Below are 24,052 nucleotides of genomic sequence, written 5' to 3'. Positions count from 1 at the left end.
TTTCAATTGCTGTGCTAACATCTCTGTCATATGTACCTTCTTAGCGCAAGTTGTGAAATAAGTACATTTTGCAGCAACAAAGAAGTGAACTTCTGTTGCTTGAATTTGTTATTGCCTTTGACAATTATGTAATTTTGGTGTCTCATACTTTTCTGGGGGCATGTGTGTATGAAATGCTTTTTTTTCCTTACAAATCAAAACACAGCCCATCTGGAGCTATTGGCTAAGAACTGGATGTTGTATGACTCTGTGAAGGCAGCTTTTCTAGCAGTATTTAAGAGGAAGATGCAGCTGCTTAGCTGTAGGAGTTTAAGAAAACAGAGCCTGTATTGTTCATTTTAAACTCTACCAGTTAGGCTTCAGGAAAATGCGAGTTATCTGATGAATACTCTGACAATACCACCAGCTCCAAGGCTGGATCTTTTCCTGCAGGTGCTAATATTCCTAAGAGCTTTAGAAATGCTTTTGAGTGCACAGAATTTGGTTGTTGTTTTTTTTTTTTAAAAAAAGATGGAATTACAATAATCTTGTTTCAGTCTGAGATGAACAGTGGGTGATATCCATGGTTAGTCATCCTCTGACTTGACCCATCAGAACCAATGGACTTAAACAATTTAATGAGTCTACTCTGAGTATGACTAACATTGCAAATGGTCCAATATGTATAAAACCTCACAATGCTCTTTTCTATCTCTTTTTTTTTACTATTGGAAACAAAGACTTCTTAAGTAAATTAGAATGAGGGGCAGATGGTAGGGAAAGTGTCTTGTAATTGTAGTGCTAATGTGAATTGTGGAGCCTTTTCTTAAACTGACCACAAAGCTAGGATCTGCTCCTCATTACTGTTTCCTGACATTAAACTTCAAAGGAAAATCCATTTGGCCACTCTTCTTCTATCTGCATACTCCTATCTGCATCTTGCTGCAACAAATCTGGCCATATGTGCCTCAGTGTTCTATATAGGGTGGCTGTGACAGAATTTGTAAGTTACCCTTAAATTTTAAGGTGCTCTAAGCATGGTTTTATAAACCTTTATTTATAACCACAGGGGTAGCTTATCACTGAAGGAGCACAAAAACTTACTTCACAAAAAAAGATGAGGCAACACAATTCTTCAGAAATGAAAAACTTAATTTGAAACATATAGGAATTTCATTTTCCAAACATTGCTAAATTTTGTATATTTTGTTGCCTCCAACTAGTGAGGTGTTGTAGAATAGAGCTAGAAAACAAATAAAGCATAATTCTGAATTGTTCCCGAACTTGGCTATTACATAAATACTCACACACAGGTACAAATTAGAATATGTATTTAAATAATTTTTATCCTGCTCTTCAGCTAAAATAAGGCTCCAAGCAGCCATACAGATCACTTAAAAAGACAGTTACTGCCCCCAGGATTATAACTTGAAAATACATGACATAAATGGAAAATGAATTTGTTTTTTTTTATAAGATTTTTATTATTTTACCATAAAACAAAACAAAAACAACATTAAACATACATAAACACAATAAAAACATAATACACAATCAACAATATAGAACACATCAATACCATACAAAAAGAAAACTTATACAAACCTTACCAAATACTTATCTTTGTTTCTCAACTTATTTTTACTTCTTGGGGGGACTTCCCCTGGTCCCTCCTCTGTCTTCAAAAACATATATACTCTTTAGGTAGCTTCATTTCTTTTCCCATTAACTTATGCTCAATATCCTAATGCTCTTTGAATTTATTTAAACCAATATATTTCTTAACTTGTATTCTATATCTTAAAACCTTCTTATGCAAATAAATCTATCACATCAAAATTTCTTCTAAACCATTATAACTAACCTTAAACTTCTAAAGCCGATTCTTTTGTATATTTCTGCTCAAATATTCAAACATTCAATTTAACATACTTAACTAAATAGTCCTTAAATTTCTTCCAATCTTGCGACACCTTCTCCTCCCTCTGGTCTCGGATTCTGGCGGTCAGGTCTGCGAGCTCCATATACTCCATCAGCTTCGTCTGCCATTCTTCAATTGTCGGTATCTCTTCACCCTTCCAGGTTCTTGCCAATAAAATTCTAGCCGCTGTCGTGGCATACATAAAAAATACTCTATCCTGACTGGGTATCTCTTCATTGGTCATGCTCAAAAGAAATGCCTCTGGTTTCTTACAAAAGGTAATTTTCATTACCTTCTTAAGCTCATTATAAATCTTATCCCAGAAGGCCTTTACCCCTGAACACGACCACCACATATGATAAAAGGTACCTTTCGACGATTTACATTTCCAACACACATCCGACATTTTAGAATTCATTCTAGCTAACTTAACTGGTGTCAGATACCATCTATATATCATTTTCATTACATTTTCTCTTAAACTATTACATGCAGTAAAATTGATACCTTTCTGCCACAATCTCTCCCAGTCATCCATCATAATATTATGACCCACATCTTTTGCCCAATCTATCATTGTTGATTTAACCAATTCATCTTTCGTATGCCACTCTAGCAACAAATTATACATCTTGGAAAGGGTTTTTAGAGTTCGATTCGATCAGTTCTGTTTCCAGTTTTGATTTTTCCACTTGAAAACCAATTTTTTTGTCTAGTTTAAATGTTTCATGTACCTGGTGGTATTGCAGCCAGTCAGGGACTTGACTTTTGACTTGATCGTAACTTTTCAACTTAAATGAGTCCCCTTCCTGCTGCAATATGTCCATATATCGTAACCAGCTTGCAGACATATTTGGTCTCTTATAGGCCTTAGCCTCCACTGGTGATATCCATCTAGGAGTCTTTCTCTCCAGTAAGTCTTTATACCTGATCCAGACCTGATACAAAGATTTCCTAACTATGTGACTCTTAAAAGTTCTGTGGATTTTAACTTTGTCATACCAAAGGTATGCATGCCAACCAAACATGTTATCGTATCCTTCCAAGTCCAACACATCTACATTCTCTAATTTAAACCAATCTTTCAACCAGCAAAAGGCCGCTGCTTCAAAATAAAGTCTTAAATCCGGCAGGGCAAAGCCACCTCTCTCTTTGGAATCTGTCAAAATCTTAAACTTGATTCTAGGCTTTTTGCCCTGCCATATAAACTTTGATAAGTCCCTTTGCCATATCTTAAAGCAGTCCATTTTATCCAAAATTGGTATGGCTTGGAATAAAAACAGCATCCTTGGTAGGACATTCATTTTAATCGCTGCTATTCTTCCCATTAACGACAGTTTCAATCTTGTCCATATCTCCAGATCTTTCTTTATCTCTGTCCACAGTTTTTCATAATATAAATGGAAAATGAATTTGGAGGAAGAAGTAATCAAATGAATGTGTTGTTGTTTTTTAAATGGAAAACAGAATCGAAAACAAAAGCTCACCAGACAGAAGTCACCAGAATAGTAGTTGAAAAATACTGCCCTAGGCTAGTGTGGTGATGGGCCACATCAGCAGCTCAGGACTTATCATTCTGATGATTTTGCTTAGGAGCAGTCTAAAATCAAAGAAATAAAATATTCTGGTCTTTCTGTTAAAGTATGTGTATCATTGCAATAATGTTTCTCCAACTACTTTATTTCCCCAGGTATATGTGGAATTTGATGACCTTGAATGGGAAAAACGAGAATGGGTTAAAGTTTATGAAGATTTTGCAGCCTTCTTGGTGGAGTACCAGCTGGTCTGGGCAAAGAGAAAGGATCCTAGCCAGACTCAGGGATCAAAGACCAAGCATATTCAGTGGCCTGCACTGGTAAGATATTTAAATTCTTTTTAATAGTGGTGCAAAGGATACAAACTGCTCTGTGCTCCACATCTCTGCCTCCCTCAACCTATTGGTTCATATTGCCTTTACCAGCATGGTTAGGGAAATGACATTAGTGTGCATATACAGTATTGCTCAGTTCCTTGGGGCCGATGGCTACCTTGTTATCATCTTGGAGTCTCAATTTAACCCTTGTGTTAGTTTAACAGAAAGCAATAGAAACATTTCAGAATATTAAATTTCAGGGTTAAAAGAATAATCAAAATATACACCAGCCAAGTTTTAGACAACAATATCCAGTCCTAGAAGTTCTTTGGCCGTGGTAAGTTCTGCTCTCGACTCTTTGCTGGCTGGCCTAGCCAGAGGGAGGAGACCACTAGGGAGCAGACCATACTCAGTACACAGAGGCCTGACTCTCTGGGCAGTTCTTACCAGTTTTGAAATTATGGGAAACAGTGTTTTGGGAAACCAGAAAAGTTTTGTTTGATGCCATGAAAACAAGGGGAGGGTGGGTGCAGGCACACTTTCATTTCTGTATGAGCTGGATCAACACTATATAATTTTAGCATGTTTCCTCCCAACAGGTGGGCCAACAGGTTGACCATTTTTAGTTAATACAGAGGAATGACTTAATGTGTTGCAAATGTTTTACAGATTTCTTATTTTTGGTGGACTGCAGGAGCATTTATATTTAAGCACTTATATTTCTTCAGAAGGAAGATCACTTGTTACCTGTTTTACACACTGAAGTGGAATGGCAACCGAATTGTGCATTTGGAATCTCTAGTAAAGCTTATATAAAAGTCTTAAAGCTCTTAGAAGATAATTTCTGAGACTATAAGATCTTTATGGCTAGTACAACAAGCATAACAAATGCATGTGGGATGATTGGCCAAGCTGCAGCCCTTTCAGGGCCTTTGGTTGAGTTAATGTATTCCCTCCTGAATTTCTGTGCACTTTGTTCAGTGCTGGACCTCCAGTTTGAGTTTTCTTGGGTATCATTGAACAGTTTGAGTAAGAAAGATAAGCAATATATCTGGGATAAAATTAAGGTGCATATTAAGGGACAAAGAGTAGGAATTGCTGCTGTGGAGAGGCTTGCTTGCGGGGATGGGGGTCAGTGAGGAAGTGGAAGAACGGTAGCCATGGTGAGGAGAAGGGGACTGTGTCTTTCACATATTGAGATGTTTGTGGTTTAGAAACGGTGGTACTCCTAATACAGAATGTTAATTGCATCTTGCAATATTAAAATATTGTCTTCATAGCTGTAGATTGGAAACATTCATATTCAGAATCAGAAAGGCAACAGGTGCCTGCAGATTTGTGTTCTTAGTTTATTGCAGAAAATGTACTACTGTTGGCAAGGCTAGCAGTTTAGCAGGCACGTGTGATTTCTATAGCAAATGAAAATGCTGATTTTCATTTGAAGCTTGTAAGCTTCTGTACCTTTCTTGTGAAGAACTTTTAGTTGGTTGAATGACCTTTTCAGGACACTGGTTTAATTTATATTGTGCTGCTAGCTGACATGCTTACAGAAGGTTTGAGTATATTGAAAACAATACAATTGCATTTAAACATCATCTTATGATTGGGCTATCTTTTCTCTGCTGCATCATTATGTTTATGTGTGCATGCACTGTTCTGCACTGTCTCCTCAAGTTTATTAACAAGGCAAATACTGTGTTCCCATTTTGCTGTCAGAGGAAGTATAAAATATTCCTATGACATTGTCAGAAGTGATGCAGTTGACCTATTTCCCCATTGTAAAGACAGGACAGATTTCACAAACTAAAGTTTTTCTGTGAAATTCATTGCTACAAAGAAGTCTAAATGTTCACTGCCACATTGAAGACTATTTATTACAATATCTGAAAGTTGCCTTGAAGCACATTGTCAAAAATATTCGTGGTGTTGTAAGTTATATTGAAAGCACAGAATTTCCCAAACTGCGTGAAACACTGAAAACATTTTCACTTCTGTTGAACATAGTTACTGTATACAGAATGATTTGACCTTGGCATTCAAGGCATAAGGCATGGGATCCCTTCTGGGTTTGTCTTCCATTTAGATTTTGACAGCTTATCGCAGTTGGCCTAGATGTAATGGTACAGAAGAAATGCTGTTTGTTTGAAATGGAAATGAGACTCAGCATGTGCTTGACTGAGCAGCCTGCATGTTCTGTGGCATCTCTGTAGTGCCAGCAAAGACTAAAGGTCATATGAGGGTGCTGGGATGACTCACTGGCTTAATTTCCTCATCACATCTTAGCATATAAGATGGGGCATATAAATTGCCTTAGGGAAAATATAGTGAAAAGAAAAGAAAATGTTACTGATTTTTAGTTGATTAGTTCATCCCCTTCAGACCAATGCTTAACCTCAGTCTACAACATGAGACCCACTTTAATTTTTTTCACTACACAAGTTCATCTTTCACCTTGATTTTTAAGAGCTAGAATGACCCTGCATGGATCAGGTACAAGACCCTGTTACCATTAGAATATAAGTGGGAATTTGGGTCAGTGCAACTTGTAGAGAAGTAGCAGCTGCTGAATTTTCCTTCTCACTTCACAATTATTTAAACAGTTAATAAGCTCTGTCCTCTTTCTTGTTCTTTTCACATTTAGAAGCTATTTTTCCTATTTGCTCTCATTACAAAAACCATTCTAAAATTATTTTGTAAATTGCTACAAAAATAATTGGGGGTGCCACTGCTGTGAACCCACCTTATACTGGGGTGCAGTTTACTAATTGAAGCCCAGTGGACTAGTAGAAGCTAAAAGTTAAACATTTGCAATTAATTTAGTGAGCAGGAATTACCCGGTATACCTGTTGTAATCTTCCTCGATTTTGTGTGTGAAGTTCTACCTATGTTACATGTTGGGACTGATACATAGTTTGAAAGAAGTGATATATGCCTCCTTTTGAGGGAGAGGATGGGACCCACAGTGTTGAAAGATGCTGTCATAAATTAACGGGGGGGATGGGACCTCACTATATAACACTGATTTAAGCAACTATCACCCTGTCTGCCATTCCCATATAAGGTGTCAACAACTGTCTCTTGCTGTGAACTGTGTTGTGTCCCTTTGTGGGCCCTGCTCCATGGCCTGTGAATTCCATATGATCTCCTAAGCAATTGGACATTAACATGAAAACAGGGGATGAGATCATTTGGAGATTTGCATTACAGTAAGGCTGCAACTTAGGTGTGGATTACATTCCAGGGGTCACACCTAAAGCCAAAATTGCATTTGGTCCAAAACCTATTGGGTCCAATGCTGGGTGGGATTGCCACAGTCAGTTTCCCTAGAACCCTGCCCCCTTTCCACCCCAGCTTACTGTATGCTGTCATCAATATGCTGATGACACCCAACTCTTTCTCTTTTCCATTAAATCCCAGTGAGGCTGTGAATGTATTGAACCAGTGTTTGGGATCAGCAGTGTTCTGAAAGTGAGTAAACAGAAACATTATCCAGACAAGAAGGACTTGCTAGTTGGAGGTTCAGCTGATGTAGAACTTTTGCATTGATAGGGTTGACAAGATTTATTCATGCACAAGATCATTTACTTGCAGCTAAGGACTCAATCCCATGCACACTTACTTAGAAATAAGCCTTTCTGAACAAATTAGAGGTTACTTTTGAGTAGACATGTATAATATTGGGCTGTAGCATGCATTCAAAACTTTGCAGAAGGAAGGGGTGGCATTTACTTGGCAAAATAAAATAACTCCTAGGAATGGAGCATGGATATTTATGCCAGGACCTGTCAGTGCAATACCTATGGATGCACATCCAATCACAAAGGCCTGCCTGGGTGCTCTTGAACAAATCAGATCTGGAACAAATTTTGAGGGTCCTGTTCCTGCTGTATAGAGGAGAGGAAGATAAAGTTCTGTTGCATGAGTAGAACTCCTTCTTTCCAAGTTTGTGTGCTCTTTTTTTGATCTTGTCAATATGGAGTTGTCATGGGGGAATCTTGAGAGCAAATTTGAAAATGTTGGTCCTGTTGTAGGAAAGTAAGATGCTCTGCCCTCAAAGTTAGCATATCTGTAATTAGTACAGGTACAGTGTAAATTGTGATCTCGTGAATATCATAGTGCTATTGAATATCAGTACCTACAATATCAGTAGGCCCAGAATTGGCCTCCACAGTCACCTATGGACACACTGTAAGACCATATTCACAGAAGATAATCTTACTCTGTTACGAGTGATCTCCAAAGAAGAAGACAGTATCAGTAATGAAAAGCAACATGATTTCCTCTACTTTTTAAAAATTGCATATAGTTAATTCAGTTCTCTCTCTGGCAGGGAAAACATACTTTGCTAAGTAGCAGATTCAATGGGCGGTCTGCAGCTACTACTGAGAGCAAACTGTAGAACAACCACCTCAGAGTGGGGTTTCTCTCCTCTCCCTTGCTTTTATGCTAAGCAGTAGCATTAACAGCAGTGTCTCCAGCAGCTAGAATTACAGCCAACCCATGAGAGTAAAAGAATGGGTGAACTGTTACCTCTGGCTAGTGGTGCTGTGAGATCCCTCACCATAAATATGTCCAAAGCAGGAAGCCAGCTGGGTGTCCAAAAGCTCTTGGGGCTAAGGGGATGAGAGGTAGGAATAGCAGCACAGTCACACCCAGCTGGATGCCATCTGTTCTAGCCTTACTGGACTCAGCATCCAATGTACTGTGTGTCTACTCCTGCTTTCACTCTCCATACTACATTCTCACACTGCTGCCTTAATCAGAAAGACCCATCTCTCCCCTGCCTTCCTTTGGAGAAGGCTGGTATCTTCTAGCAAAATTAAATGTTTGGGGTGATAAAGCAGTTCCTAAATAAAAGAGGTGCGTATTTTGAAGAGCAAAATGGATCTATAGTTAAGAAGTCAAGTTGCAATAATTTCCAGAAAGCAATCAAAGCAAAGTATGTGGGAAGGAGTGGGTAGCAGAACTGGTGAGACTGAAGTTAAAGAAAAGGATTAGCAAGGCTAAAGAGCAGGGCCAGACCAAGGCATAAAGTATAGAATCTCTGAGTTTAGCACATGGTAGTGGGGAACAGGAAAAAAATTGCAAAAAGAAAATAAAGAACCAAAAAAAATTCAAACCCATATTTCGACAGAACAGCAACTTCTTCCTCAAAGACTGTGATCTTCCCGGGCTTCAGAAGGCGGGCCCTTTGCTTCCATGCCCTATCTTGTTCCTACAAAATTATGCTTTCTGTATTTTTTTGGTTTTGTTTACTAAATGCAGGTCAAATATATGAAATTAGATCACTCTCTTGGGCATCAGACAATTCTCCAATGCAAACTGAAAATGTTCTGGTGAAAATAACCCTAATTTGCATAGGAATCCCCCCCCCAGCCCAAATGTCTATTTAGTGGAAACCAGCTCAGAAGCTTTCTAGTCTGCTGCAGTCAGCAGCCACGTGCCAGTAAACATTGCAGCAGAGTTTTTCTCATTGTTAAAAGGGTTTGTCAGTGCATATCAATTGTTCAAGGATTATTGTGCTCCTATTACTGAATTAAGATTAGTGGTAGTATAGCATTTCCTTCACCACCACCAAAACCTTGCTTTTTTCTCATATGCAAAGGCCTTTAATTTTATCAGTCTAGCCTGATAAGCTTTCTTAATCAAATCTTGTAAACAAAGTGACTGCTTTCACTTTGTAATCTCTTCACTGATATATTGCTAATTGTCTTAAACTAAACTAGACCATATTTTTCTTTGCCTTATATAAAACAGAAGATATATCCTAGTATAAATGTTATAGACAGCACCAGTATATGGTTTTGAATCTGTATTATGCAAACATCATAAAAATTAATAAAATGTTTATTGTCCTCCCTTTTTAAAATGTAGCAATTTACCTGAGGAAAATTACTTTTAATTTTAATTGCTTTTTTAATGATGATGATGATGATGCAGGAACATTTTCTAGCATGGTAAAGGTAAAGGGACCCCTGACCATTAGGTCCAGTCGTGTCCGACTCTAGGGATGCGGCGCTCATCTCACATTACTGGCCAAGGGAGCTGGCGTACAGCTTCCGGGTCATGTGACCAGCATGACAAAGGCGCTTCTGGCGAACCAGAGCGGTGCACGGAAACGGCGGATACCTTCCCGCCGGAGCGGTACCTATTTATCTACTTGCACTTTTGACGTGCTTTCGAACTGCTTGGTGGGCAGGAGCTGGGACCGAGCAATGGGAGCTCACCCCGTCGCAGGGATTCGAACTGCCGACCTTCTGATCAGCAAGCCCTAGGCTCTGTGGTTTAACCCACAGCGCCACCCGCGTCCCTGGCATGGTACAAGCTTCAATCAGTAAATGCATCTCTTTTGAGTAGCTCTGCCTTTGTACATAGTACAGCTTACTAAGAGGACCTTGCACTAGAGCTCATTTAAATGTACGCCTCTCTATTCCTGACTGGAAGTTCCAGGGCATAAATGGAAGGGACCACTAGCTGTTGATCAAATCACTTTATTCTCAGTATTATAGGACACATCACAGACCAATTACTGGTAATACACACGAAACTTATTAACTCGATTTCTTTGTCACCTAATACAAAATGTGTCTAGGTGATTTACTTACTTTTCATTGCTAAACTTCATGGTTGTTTAACTGTGTAACGACAGCAGCACCTCCAATACAAGAAAGAAAGAGCAATAAACACGATAATCATATTCCCTGTAATTCCTGAGATTATTTTGTTCCCTCCAATTTCTCTTCTCTTGCTCTTAACCCTGCTGCAAAAGCCAATAGTACAAATATTCCCTTTTACACAAGATTTGCCTGGTCCACACAAAACACTTAGCCAAACGTTGGGTTAGTATGAATATGCAGGCTCCCTGAAAAGAGCTAATAGCTGCTTTGTTCCTCCTATTCCACCCATCCCCCAGCTGCTGCACCAACAAACTAAACCAAGGTTTGGTTTAGCATGCCATCCCAACATGGACAATTGCAAGAATAAAGTGGGTCCATGAAATCTCTCTCTCTCTCTCTCTCTCTCTCTCTCTCTCTCTCTCTTCCCCCCCCCCCCTTTATAAGGCATCGTAGGGCAGGGTTCAGCACACAACAGAAACTGTACAATGAAGGTGCCACACATACTTCTGTTGGGAGGGCATTATACAACTTAAGCACAGCCACAGATAATGCCCTTCCCCTCACCTTTGCTTGGTGGGTGGTGCCAAAGCCTCTCCTACTGATCTTTACTCCCAATAAGGTCTCAAGGGCAGTCTTTCATATATTTGGGGTCTGTTTCAACAGCAGCATAATGATAAAAATGACAAGATTTCAACAAAAGTTTGGTGTTTATAGCTCTCTTTCTCTGAACTTTTAAATAAGTAAAAGTAATGTTGAACTAGAATATGTCTTGGAAGGAAGTGTGCATTTTCAATTTTCCCTTTCTTCTGCTGTTCTCTGGGTCTGTTATGCTCTTAGCCTTCCAGAAGTGACTCACATTTTCAGTGCTGGCTGTCATCCAAGTTGCAGATAAAAGCCCTCCAGCTGGCTATCCATCTTGTTCTACACTTCAGCAAAGGAGTTGCAGTGAAGCGTTGCTGTTGGCAGTACAGAGCAGCTCCTCTAGCAGAGTTATATATAAATATTTTTCACAATTTCTGTAGAGGTTAATGAACAAACGCTAGCACATGCAAGTAGCATTTCTTGATAAAAGTTCATAAGAGTTCTTTGAGACAGAAACAAATCTATCTTAGTCTTTCTTCAACCTTAGGAGCTATCAATGCTTATCAAACAAAAAAATCTTTTTTTATCTTGCTGTATATTAAACTCAAGGGAATTTTGACCACCATTCTGCATACTCAGATGCTGTATGTACATGTTTAGATCCTCACGACTACTAACATTTCTTTTATATGCTGAAGTCACAAATCATTAGGATCAGTTTTTCTTTCATAAAGGAAAACTGAGCTTGTGTTTGAGCCACACTGAATAACTTTTCTGTAAAGTAGGGCACACTGTTAGCAGAAATACACTGGTACCGTGGCTGTATGCCAAAACAGTAATTGAAGGTCATGGATTGTTTGCTAAGTGCAGTTCTGTGTGCTGTTTTGGTCCATAGGGGGACTGGCAATGCCAAGAAACAAAGAGAGCTCTGTTTGTTTGTTTTTTTAAGGTTATGGTATGGATTGCTTGACAGTTAATGCCTGACTGTGAGATGAAGCAAATGGTGGCTTAATGAAATATTATAAATTCTGTAACTTTAAATGAAGTTTGTCAAGTGTGAAAGTTTGTATACCTCAATAACTTTGTAATGCTGGTTTCAGAAATGAATTGTGGTGTACATTATGCAGTCACTCGCACTCTACATTTACATAGTTGCTAAATTTTGCATGCATTTTCTTACTTCAATCAATTTTGTTTACTGCTAAACAGTTGCTGGTGAGGTATATTCATGCAGATACAGTATTTTCTTAGGGCTGGTTTACATAAGCATAGAATGAGATGAGGAGAACCTGTTGTAGTAGAATATTCTGTATTAAGGAGGCTGAAGGTAGGGGGAACCATGCTTTCCAGGTTTTGTTTTTTTAATCTTGGTTAAGCGAAAATTAGCACACCCCTTATTTCAAGAACCCCCGTTAGCAGCGGTTTACAACCTTTTAACCACTGTTAGGGCAGCAAGGAAATTTTGCACATTAGAAGTTAGCATAATCCAGCTGTTTGTCCCCATCCCTTAGTTGACTGTTAAGAAACAGGCAGTGTTACATCTGCACCAATCCTGTGTCATAGTTTTCTTGAAGAACATAGGTAAAATACTTAAACTATCCAAGTGCTGTTGCTTGTTTAGGTCATTTTAATACAATTTGTTGCGACCCCTTTAAATCACTAGTTTACACACCAAGTAAATGCCTGACTGTAGTAAGGTAAAATGTTGAAAATCCTGTGGATACTCTTCTTCACTTTCTTTCCCACTTTGGATATGAATACGCAATGGAATTTAGGGTTAACAGCAGCAAACTGTAGAAATGGTTTTGAGGTTGTAGAAAAGGGAGTAAGATGTCCAAGAATTCCCTGCTGTGTAAAATTTAGGTGGTTAAGAGAAAAAAATGACTCTAGCTTTGATCATTAAAACAAGTCCCTTGAGCTTTAAACAAGACATATATTTTTAGTAGTACTACTAATGCAACAGATACTAATGTATTGCTAGTTGAATGCTATTAATACATGGATATGCAAACTTTGCCTGTCAGTTTTGATTGCGTTATAATACATGTTTGTCTTGTCATCATAGAGACATGAAACATTTTGCACAGGTATTTTGTGCACCAGTGAATTGAAGTGTCAATATCAAGTTGTTGTTGTTGTTGTTGCTGCTGCTTATTTATGGTTGTTTAAAATAACTAAATTTACACCCCAGTTTAGAAGTGGAGGGAAATAAATTAATAAAAATAATTTCTTGTGATAGTAATTTGTTTTAAACAGTTTTCAAGTTGTATTTTAAATTCTGGCTCACCCTTGGTCCTTATGGTGAAATAATGTAAGTTAATTTGGGCATTTGTTCCATTATTGCTAGAGAAAATAGCTATAGAACAAGTGGTTGGAATGTTTTGCATTTGCCCCAGCATTGTAAGGTAGCCAAATGTGAGATTAGTACTTCTTTAACCACTAATGTCACATCAGTGCATGTTTTATGTGTTTTAAAGGCACATGAAATAATGTTTCTACCAAAATAAAGTTAATGGAACCTCAAAACAAAGGATGAATGGAATAAGAATGATGAGTGACTGTGATGTGAGCAAGCTCAGCAGTGTTCACACTCTAAACATACTCCTTGTCTCTAAGCAGGTTTCATTTGGCTTATATTGCCTTTCAGTTTACCGTAACAAAATTCAGTCTTCCCACCAACAAAGTGTGTGGATGAATTGTGTGTAACAATTCCTTGTGTATGGTGCAGACAGGTGTATACTTGTGAACATGTATATTTTGTAACATTGGGAGTAGCCTGCTTACGTACTTGCACATTCAATAGAAAGATATATTTCAAAGCTGATCCAAAAAAAACACCAGCCCTGTCCATTCCCTTGATTACAAAATTCACACATTATTATACTTTAGTACAGAATGATGGGTGCAAAAATGCAATAAGGACATCTGAAATGTCATCACTTCTTACAGGCTAAGACTGTTGAAAGTGTATTTTAGGCAAGAATACTGTTTTGAGCCCATTACTGCCTTGACTGCCATACTTCTTCCTTTTTTCTATTGGTTTTGAGCAAGAAATAATGTTTCAGTACAGATTTTGCTAACTCCTTTATTCTGAGAAGAACATTCAGCCCCAAAGGTTCTTGGAGGGATTAGTTTTGTACAGGTTCCATGTAGGCTAATGTGGCTAATGTGACTTCATTTAACATAGCTATACTTCAATGAGGAAAGGGCAGTAGCTCAGTAGGAGAGCATCTACTTTGTGTGCAGAATGTTGCAGGTTCAAACCCCAGCATCTCCAGGTAGGGCTGAGAGAGATTATTTCCTGAAATCCTGGAGAGTTTATGCCAGTCAATGCAGACTGAGCTAGATGAACCATTAGTCTGACTCTGTATAGGGCAACTTCCTATATTCCTGTGCCTTACTGTGTTCCACTGCAGCTGGAGTGGGGAACCTTTTTGGCCAGGGAGGCCAGATCCTTACCTGCTCCCACCCACACAGGCCAACTTTGATAGGTGGGCAGGACCACCCATCTGCCAATAATATGACATTATGATGTCAGATGCTTGATGGATAGGTTGTCCCACCAACCTGTTAAAGTCATTTGCCCAGTGCTCTCAAGGGCTCAACAACCAACTGATTTTCAGGCACTTGAGAACTACAGCACAAGGGGCTTTTACCAGCCCTATGCTTACCAATTGGGAAGCTAAGAACATAGGACTGGAAAGCTGCTTCCTGCACTGATCAGCTACATGAGTAAGTTTGCCACAGGGAAGTCAAATAATGCAGCTAATCCAGCTGAATGGCCTTGTGGGCCAAATTCGGCCCATGAGCTAGAGATTTCCCATTCTGAACTACAGAGTAAAATAGTCTCATTTTGCCACAGGATTATCTGGGGTGTAGTGCATCACTCCCTAGCTACATTTTGTATCTGCTAGGTTTGAACATTTTTGCTTGATGTGAACTATTTTGGTTTCTTTTTTAAGCTGATTGATTTTCATATTACTAATACTCCAGTGTGCCAAGTAGCCTCCTTAGAAAAAGGCAATTCTCCCTGGACCCTTTGTCTGAGGTTCCCTTTGGGCTTTGCTTACTAGTTTCTGTGGCTTAAAAACATTTAGTCCATTGTTCTTCATTCTAGACTATCTTGACTTTAACATGATATGACTGCTTTCACCTTGGTGACATGCCATTTTTGCATCATAAATTTTTCATTATATCTTTGAGAAACAAGTCTAAAATAACTTACTTTTCTTTCCAGTTAGTTACTACCTCTTGATTCAACAAATTGACCTCCAAAATGTTAGGTGAGCCTGACTGCTAACTTTTCTTTAGCCTTATTGTTTCTTGGACAGATAACAGAAAAATCATCAGATCTTTCTCTTTGCATGCTTCCCCAGGTTGATAAATAAAGCAGCCTTCCCTAACCACTGGTGCTTTTCATATATTTTTGATTGCATCTCCCATCTATCCAGCGTGTCCAGTGATCAGGGATTGTGGAAGCTGGAACAACAACATCTGAAGGGCATTAGGTTGGGAAAGGCTAAAATAATGCTTTGTCAGTATTTTTCTGCTCCCATTGTGAAGGCTAATGGTAGACATATACCATTATATCCACTTGTATTTAGTTTGATAAGCACAACAGAAGCACCCCACTAATATCTTCTGGCTTGGAATTACTTGCAGATACATTTGCTATGTACAGAGCAATGCTTCTTCCAGTTCTTTCTTTCTTTCTTTCTTTCTTTCTTTCTTTCTTTCTTTTTCTTTTGAGTAGTCTGTGTTTTCCTACATGTGTTCTGTGTCTTACCATGTCTTAGTCCATAATTCCATGTGCCAGGATAGCCAATGAACCCTGTTTATTTCATATGGTATTTTAAATGTGTGTATACCAATAGAAGTGTAATGTACTGTGCTCTAATAATAGCCATGTGCAGCTGCATACTGCTCAAAATGTGTGTCTACACCCATAGTTATAAAAGGGAGACTTTTAATATTCCAGTATCCCTAAACTGATTTTTTGAAGGTTTGGTAGATAAAATGCTCACCAACACGAGTCCCAAAAGCAACATCCATATGCCCCTTAGATCACATGTATTTTGGAGCAATGAGGCATCACAGCATATTACTTGCCTTGACAATCAGTTTGGCCAGCTACAGGGCTTACACTCTACCTTTTTATTTTAAAGACTTGGAGCATTGTACTTTTATTTAAGAATTCAGTGTTTTTTAAAAAAAAAATCCCTCCCCCAGTGCAACAATATTTTTTCCTTTGTTTTAATGTATTTCAGAATATGTTGAATTTAAAATTGGTTTTATAATTTAAGACGTGGCACCAACACACATACATACAGTGAAATAATTGACTTTGTCATCCTTGGCTCCCTGGTATCTGCTAGTTCCTCCAAAGCTACATTAATATACTGTAAACAAACCAATGCCAAGTTGTAGGTAGAACAGCTGCATAGAACTCCAGTCCCATTGTTTGTCAAAATTGCATCCTGCTTTTCCTCCAAGGAGCTCAAAGCACCAGTTGGCTGTTGTTGGCATCCGTCTGTCTCGAGAGACAATGGTGTGCACCTCTGGGAGTGAAGTCAAACTGCTGCTGTAATGCAGCTTAAAATGGAGTTTGGTTGTCCCTAAATTACACTATTTATAATGAGACACAAAGAATTGAGCAAATAACAACACAATTTAGAGACTTGCACGCTAGTAAAAGTTCAAAACTATGTTGCTAGATTATTTGGGCTATAGAACTTCCCCTGTGTGGGGAGCAATCCCTATATATGAACCATTTCTTGCTGGGCCTGCGATCCTACATGAATTTACCTCTGAACAAGTTTCGCTAAAATCTGACTAAACATACGTCAAATAGTCTGTAAGTAATTCAGGAAAGTGGAAACCCGATACCTGCATTTTCTGTACAAGGGTATTAAACTTGAGCTGCCAGTCTCTCCTTTAGTCTGGCTTTGTCTGTAGTTAAAATTATGACCCATGCTCCCTGGCCAGCCCAGCCAAATGAGTAATCAGTAATGTGACTCGTGCTGGAAGTGACTCCATCACCACCTGTGACGGGGGATTAGTTACAGTTCACAGAGCACCGCCTCTTCCCTTCTTTCAACATGTCGTAAGCAGAGGGATAGCTTCTCCTTTCCGTGTCTGTGAGGCAGTGTATGTGCAGACGAAAAAGTATTGTTCCAGACATTTTCTCTCCTATGGACTGCTAGCTGACGGTTCCTTTGTATCTTTGAAGACTGCTTTGTTATGTAAGCGACCTTGGCAGAAATTATCATGACCCAGATCTGGGAACGCAGTAAGTGCTTCAGTTGCAGGATTTCTTAGTCGTTAACACACACATTGCTGATGACAAAGAGAGCTGTAATCTGCTCAGCCAAGCCTGGGTTCTTGGGGTGGGGGAGGCAGGGAGAGACTCTAATTTGTGTAATTGTAAGGTTAGATTTTGTTCCCTGTATACAGTATATATTTCTGTTGAATTCTATATTGCAACGAGCACTAGAAATCGCTTACTTACTGGCTGGCATGTCTTGTGAAAATTTTAAATATTAATGAAAGGTACTTTGAAGCAAAATAAGGTTAGCGTTGTAGCTCTCCATATATTATGAATGATTTCTAAATATTGCCTTATATTAATAAAAGCTACTTAAAAGTTCTGTCAGCAGTGTATGCCTTTGGATATTTAAAGAAGAATATAGCAAAAATGTGTCAAACCTCATTCCCTGTTTCCTCATCTTTTAAAAACTTGTAATTATTTTGTTTCCAGTGGTTTCACCATTTGATAGGATACAAATCTAGGATCTAAACCTTGTTTGCTAGCTTTCTCAAGTGCCTAAATTATTCTTAAATTGAATTCTAGCAAGTTTGAATAAGAAATGAAAAAAACTGTAGTAAATATCTACTTGACTTACACAACATCACAAAATAATTAATAACAGGACTGGTAGACGACTCAGAATGATACAATGCCTCCTGCAATTAAGTAAATATATTTCCTGCTGCAGACAGGAAATCGAAATGGTATATTGTGTGTGTGTGTGTGTGGAGTTGGGAGTGGAGAGATTGAGCAGCTGAATTCTGAGTTAGGAACTCTTGCTTTTTAAAGGTATTTCAGAGAAGGATCGCCTGGTCTGTTTTTTCTCATATGAATGGAATTTAGTGCTGCATGGAGACCCAAACAAGACTGTTGTTCTGAGTGTTAGTATAAAAAGGAGGCTGTAATAGTAATATAGATAACTTCATCCTACTAGCAGATATTTCCCTTCTCTCCCTTCCCCTTTATTATTACTTTTGCATAGATAGTTGGTTCTAAATTGTCCCTTGTTTTTAACATGGCATTTTGCAGTAGGGCTAAAAATAGTCTGTAGCCCAGTCTGGTTCACAGTATCTTTGACAACAGCTTCCTATGGCAATGGAAGTAACTTGTAGAATTATAGATGTTTTTATTAATATCATTTTATTGATTTGAAGAATCCAGAGACAGAAGAAGCAAAAATATAAATTTATGGTAGACCTGTATAGGTCATTATTTACTTGGGTTCACAGAGGTCTGTTTCTTTCAATGCAGCATGCATCATAGGTGAAAAATGAGCACATGGGGTGCCACCTAAAACATTTAACTTCTAACGTGGCCTATTCCGATCCTGAATGGGAAAAGGAGGTATAGCTACTGCATAAAATCCATGCAAATAGTATGCCATAACCTTTACATATAAAGTGATACTTGTGTTTTGATTTATTTCTGTTTTTATAGTTAAGCCAGTCCATAAACAACCATGGTTTCCCCACATATACATTGAATGTATGAAAATGCACCTTAAAAACTAGGACAATGAGGAGCAAGTTTTGGCATGATTGTTTTGCTAATTACACCTAAGCAATCCCATAAATTTAATTTCTACTTTAGCCAGCACTACTAGTTGCTTAACATTACTCTCAGAACCCTTTAACCTTTGCAAGGAAAGGAGGGTGGGGGAGGTCACGTCTTCTAAAGAATGTGTTTTTCACATTAGTAAATGACTTAAATCTCATGGGAAAGGCAAACCACCTGATTAGCTTGAGTAATAGTCTCATATTATTAAAATGAACTGCCTCAATTTCCTTTCAGTTTTATTCCTTGTACACCCTCCCCATTTCTAGCAGATACCTAAAAAATGCTACCTACAGATTTAATGGTTAAATATTATTAGATATTTGTTGCAGCTCAACAAATAGAAGCTGTAGCAAATATTGAGGCTTTAAACATTTTTAAAATAATGAATTTTAAAGCTATTGATGTTTACACATAGATAAATAAGCATCCCCTTCCTTAATTGGCCAAGCATTTTGATGTTATGGAATAACTGACTCTGGGGGAGGTCGGAATAGAATACAGGTAACACACATCTTCCGTTTACTTTACTTACCAATCACAACTTTGCACGGGTGGGAGGAGGGAAATAAATAAATGGAGAGAGGAGGAAACCCACTCTCCATTTATTTACCCTACCCATGCACAGCTGTGATTGTGGGCCTTCATGGCTTTGGATAGGCACCTGGAGGCAGCATGTCAAGAGTCCTCACATCACGTTTCCAAAGCCAGGTAAGCAGCCTTGCACCTGGGGGTGGAAGAGATTCCGGGGGGGGGGGGTTCCTGAATCTCTGTGTTTTTGGACCCCGGGACCAAACACTCACTTAAGATGAGAGTTACCTGTATTGAAAAACAGTGCAGCTTTGTGAGGATCATGAAATACCAGTTTTTAGTAAGGGATAGCTTACATAAGTTCTAGAGACAGGCGTAACTGATGTCGGTGAAAAGGGAATGAAGGAACCTTGGAGGCTGCGAGACAGTCGGACATGGAATCAATAGGAAAGGGAGACCAGAGTGGATGAGTAGATGGTACTTTAGGTGGCTTGAATTCTGCCTACTAATGTAGTTACTAGCAGGTCTCTAGGTTGTTGTTTTTTAAATTGGCACACAAAGTTTCCATTAATAAGAAGCTTTAAGAAGATTGCCAAGTTATTCCAGGCAGTAGTATATATATGAATTAAACAACTACGCCATATAAGGCAAATACCATTGAAATGAAGTCAGCCTTGGGAAACAGAGTTTGGTACTTAAGTACAGTACGATAAAATAGTAGTAGTGCAGATTTTATCAAGTGCAGCACACTAACCAAAATATTTATTGATCTGTACATTGAGATTGTTTCCAGTGACAATTAGCTTTAACTGCCCACAAACATAAACGTTGTCAATTACCCCATTTATCCAAGGGAAATTATGAAGTTTCGAAGTGCGTAATTGAGAGGCCTTCAAAACCTTTTTTTAAAAAACACAAGAAATGTGCTAGAATTAAAGAAAACAATGATTAATTTCCTCTTATCTTTTTTGCCTTACGTATCTGGACAGCAGCTCAGTTGAGCAATTAAAGAAAAAGTTGGGAGCAAACTGCTGTTTAATACTGTTTGGGAGGGGTGTCCTTGTAATAGTGTTGCCTCAAGGACTTGATGTTGGAAATGTTTGTTATTTCCCGCTTTTTTTTATCAGGCTGGGCCATTCTACCTTTTATAGGGCCATCTACTGAGAACAGAATGCCTTCCCAAGAGCAGTGTAAGGAGTTTATTTGGCCCGCAGCCTGCAGATTTTGTGTCCTTGTGGGGGTTTCCATGGTAACATTTCAAAATTGTTACTGTTGTTTATCTTTGCATCCATTCTGTGTCTGGAAGCTGGATGTGAATTATTGTGGTATATGAGGTGGGGAAAACAGCTGAGCACAAGGAACATTTTTAACTACTAGACTCATTTCTGACTATTAAGTTAGCAAACAGGAGTTCTCCTCTACCTTCTTAAATTGATTGTGTTTGCTTTGCTTTGCTTTGCTTTGCTTTGCTTTGCTTTGCTTTGCTTTGCTTTGCTTTGCTTTGCTTTGTTTGTTTAAACAAGTGTTTTAAACTGCTTGTGGAATTCTAAAATAGGTATACCTAGCCAGCTAAAGAATTGATACAAATGCCCATGACCCTCCTTTATTGTCAAAAAATTTATATCTTAGTTGACACCTGCCAGGATAATGCTAATGCTATTCAGATTAGCAACTATGAAATTACTGTTCTGTGGGAAAACACATTCATATTGATAAAATGTATATGTAACATGATGACATGTACATATAGCCTTCAAACATATGTTACTTGCGTCTTCTGTGATGCACGTACACATTTTTATTTATAGATTCAGGTAGGTAGCCATATTGGTCTGGCGCAGTTGAAAATATATATATATATATATAATCAGAAGAAGTGTGCATGCACACAAAAGCTTATACCAAGAACAAACTTGGTCTCTAAGGTGCTACTGGACAATTTTTTTTAATACATTTTATTTAATTTTTTAAATTTTTATACTGTCCTTCTGGAGATCACAGGGCAATTCACAGCATCAAAATACAAAATGAAAACGCAAAACACATAATAAAACAAAAGCAAATGCACAAAAGGCTAAGTTAATTGGGGGCTCCTCCTTGCTGCTTTGAAAAGTATTTTTCAAACTCCTTGGCCTACAAGAAATACTTGAACTTTTCAAGATATAATGTATGCTCATGTTATCTTCTCATCACTCAAACCAATTTGTGCTTGGGGCCATTTGTTGTCATGTAGTGATACGAAGCCTAGTTGTGACATAGTATTGTATATGGCTAAAGGGTGCCAGAGTTCATGGAAAGCTATTGTTCATATACATAGTCAGGGCAAGTGATTCTACATAAGCTTACTCTGGTGGCCCAGTGGTGTGAGGAGAAGCCTAAAAAATAAACTGATGGAACTAAAAGGTTCCCTGAGTCTATCTTAGTTTGTCTCTTAACTAACGACAGATCTTCCATCTCACTTCTGTTCCTCAAAATCAAGAAGTGTTTTCTTTCTAGAACAGAGATGCTGTTACATTAGCAAAGAAATGATAACTGATATCTGAAATGGGGAGCATTGTAGGCCATAGTATAAACCTAATACATGCTAGTTGTATATTCTAGTTGAATGTAATAAACATACCAGTAATTTGCCTGTCATTATCTTGAACATGATGGATCTCTGATCCCAGTGTTCTAGTCCTTTTGTAATTTCTACTTCCTTTGTTGCAACCCTATTGTATAGTTGAACACCACAGCTAAATATTACTGGATATTTTTTATATTAAAAAAACCAGTTGGGAGCTGATGGGCTGTTCGTGTTCACAGCCATATCTAGCTTGTACTGTACTATTTGAAACCAAGGGAGGAAAACTAGCAGCAATGGCATTTTTCATTCTCCCCCTCAGGCAGGAAAAACACAACAGAAAACAAGAAAGACCTTCTTTTGTTCCTTCTGTTTGCTTACCATCTTATATCAGCGTCTCCTGTCGCTTGGGGAAATGGTACAGCTTATAAAACTGAGCTCCAGGGCACCAGTCCAAACCACCAAGCTTTACCTCTACAGTATAACCACTCTGTTCATCACCATACTCCTTCCTGGGAAACCCCATTGAGCGATATGTTCATGTTTTCTATAGAAACCTGGCATGTGCACACACACACACACACCCCACACAAAAAAGTTTGCCAAATCAAAATAAGGATGGAGCCATTGAGATGCTGAGTGAATTGCAGAGGGCTGATGTGGTGCCCACGCTTTACATTTCTCATCATCGTAGCTAAGGAAACTCCATATATTGGGTTCTTTTATCATTTCACAAACTTTCATCCAAAAGATTCCACAATGGTCAGTCTTGTTTCCTGTTTTGTAATTTAGAAGTTGCCACCTTCCTGCTCAGACTGTCCTAAAGTAGTTATTCAGTCTTTCCCATCTGTTGTGGGCAGATGAAGGAATTTTATGGTGGGGTAAGCCTATTTTTGTCACCTCTACAGCCTCTTGTGCATGTGTTCTCTTTTTATAGGTTTATTTTCGCTGCTTGTATGTGCTGAAAACACAGAAACTATCAAATCCCAAAAAAGAATGCATACTGTTTAAAAGGGGGAATGTAATTATTGATCTAAATAATTATTCAGATACTATTATATATCCAAGTAGCTGATAAGTTTATTTTTATAGTTATTGAACAAAAATTTAAAAATAAAATGCTTTGATCTTTAGATAGCATAATGTTTAAATGCTTCTATTTTGTCCACAGACTTTCAAACCGTTGGTTGGGAAACGTTTGTACAATTCTATCACTGCAGTTGAATTTCTTGTGGACAAACAGCTGGATTTTGTAGCGGAAGATAGTGCCTTTCAGCCCTATCAGGTAAGGAAAACAGTTGTTACTAAAACTAACATAAATGGCTAAATTGAAATGCATATAGTTCTTCTAATTTGATGTTGAGCAGCTATCTGTGACACTTCTGCTCTCTGAATGGTCTTCTCTTAGGACCTGGTGGCACATCTGGGAAAGATTTTAACGATATACTGGGGGGGGGGACAGCAGTTTAGTATTAGGAATAATTCATTATCCTAAAGCTATTATCTGGTCACAGTCTTAGCTTTATAACAGGGATGTCCAACAGGTCAATTGCGATCTACTGGTAGATCCCCGGGAGGTTTTGGTAGATCTCAGTGGATGGCTGGTCCCTTTCCTTAGTGTTGGTAAAATAGAATGCAGCCCCGCCCCCCATTGTTGCACAATCTGCAGAATGGAAGACGGAGTTTACTCAGTGAGGCTGTTTGTTTCCTGAATGACCTGTTGGTGAGTGGTTTTCCCCCTTTGTCCCTGGAGCTTGAATTCTCAAAGATGGGGGCCTTCCTCCTCCCTAAAAAAAGCTCAACAACTTTGACCTGAGCCCCAAAAAAGTGGGTAGATCACTGCCAGATTTTAATCCTGCGAGTAGATCGCAGTCTCTTGAGAGTTGGCTACCCCTGCTTTATAAAATACATTTGACATTATTCTTGGGCATTCGTTGATAAAAATTAAACTTATTTCTCTCTGCATTAATCACCATGGTGTCAGTTGATTGAGGCTGCAGTCTCAAAACTATTTTGGAATTGTCCCAGCAGGATGGTTGATTTGTGATTCTTTTGCTTCTGCAGTATTAGTGTATTTTTCACTAATTGGTTGGGTTATTTGTCTACTTGAAAGCAAAATCAGGATTTTTGGCAACAGGTTTCTTAG

General features: G+C 38.5%; 1 protein-coding gene across 4 annotated transcripts in view; it reads left to right on the top strand.

Moving 5' to 3' along the window:
* Nucleotides 1-24,052, top strand: part of JMJD1C (jumonji domain containing 1C) — a 112,438-nt gene that overhangs the window by 38,573 nt on the left and 49,813 nt on the right. For all 4 annotated transcript variants that reach the window (XM_033148931.1, XM_033148929.1, XM_033148928.1 and 1 more), the window contains exons 2-3: nt 3,591-3,755; nt 23,078-23,191. Coding sequence is in view for 3 of the 4 variants with exons in the window: in XM_033148929.1 (XP_033004820.1) it covers nt 3,591-3,755; nt 23,078-23,191 (279 nt within the window). In the remaining variant the exon portion in view is untranslated. The remainder of the gene's footprint in view (nt 1-3,590; nt 3,756-23,077; nt 23,192-24,052) is intronic.

Source organism: Lacerta agilis, chromosome 5 (genome assembly GCF_009819535.1).
Source record: "Lacerta agilis isolate rLacAgi1 chromosome 5, rLacAgi1.pri, whole genome shotgun sequence".
NCBI classification, from domain to species: Eukaryota; Metazoa; Chordata; class Lepidosauria; order Squamata; family Lacertidae; genus Lacerta; species Lacerta agilis.
The sequence above is the reverse complement of the archived record's forward strand: the minus strand, read 5'-3'. Positions and strand labels throughout refer to the sequence as shown.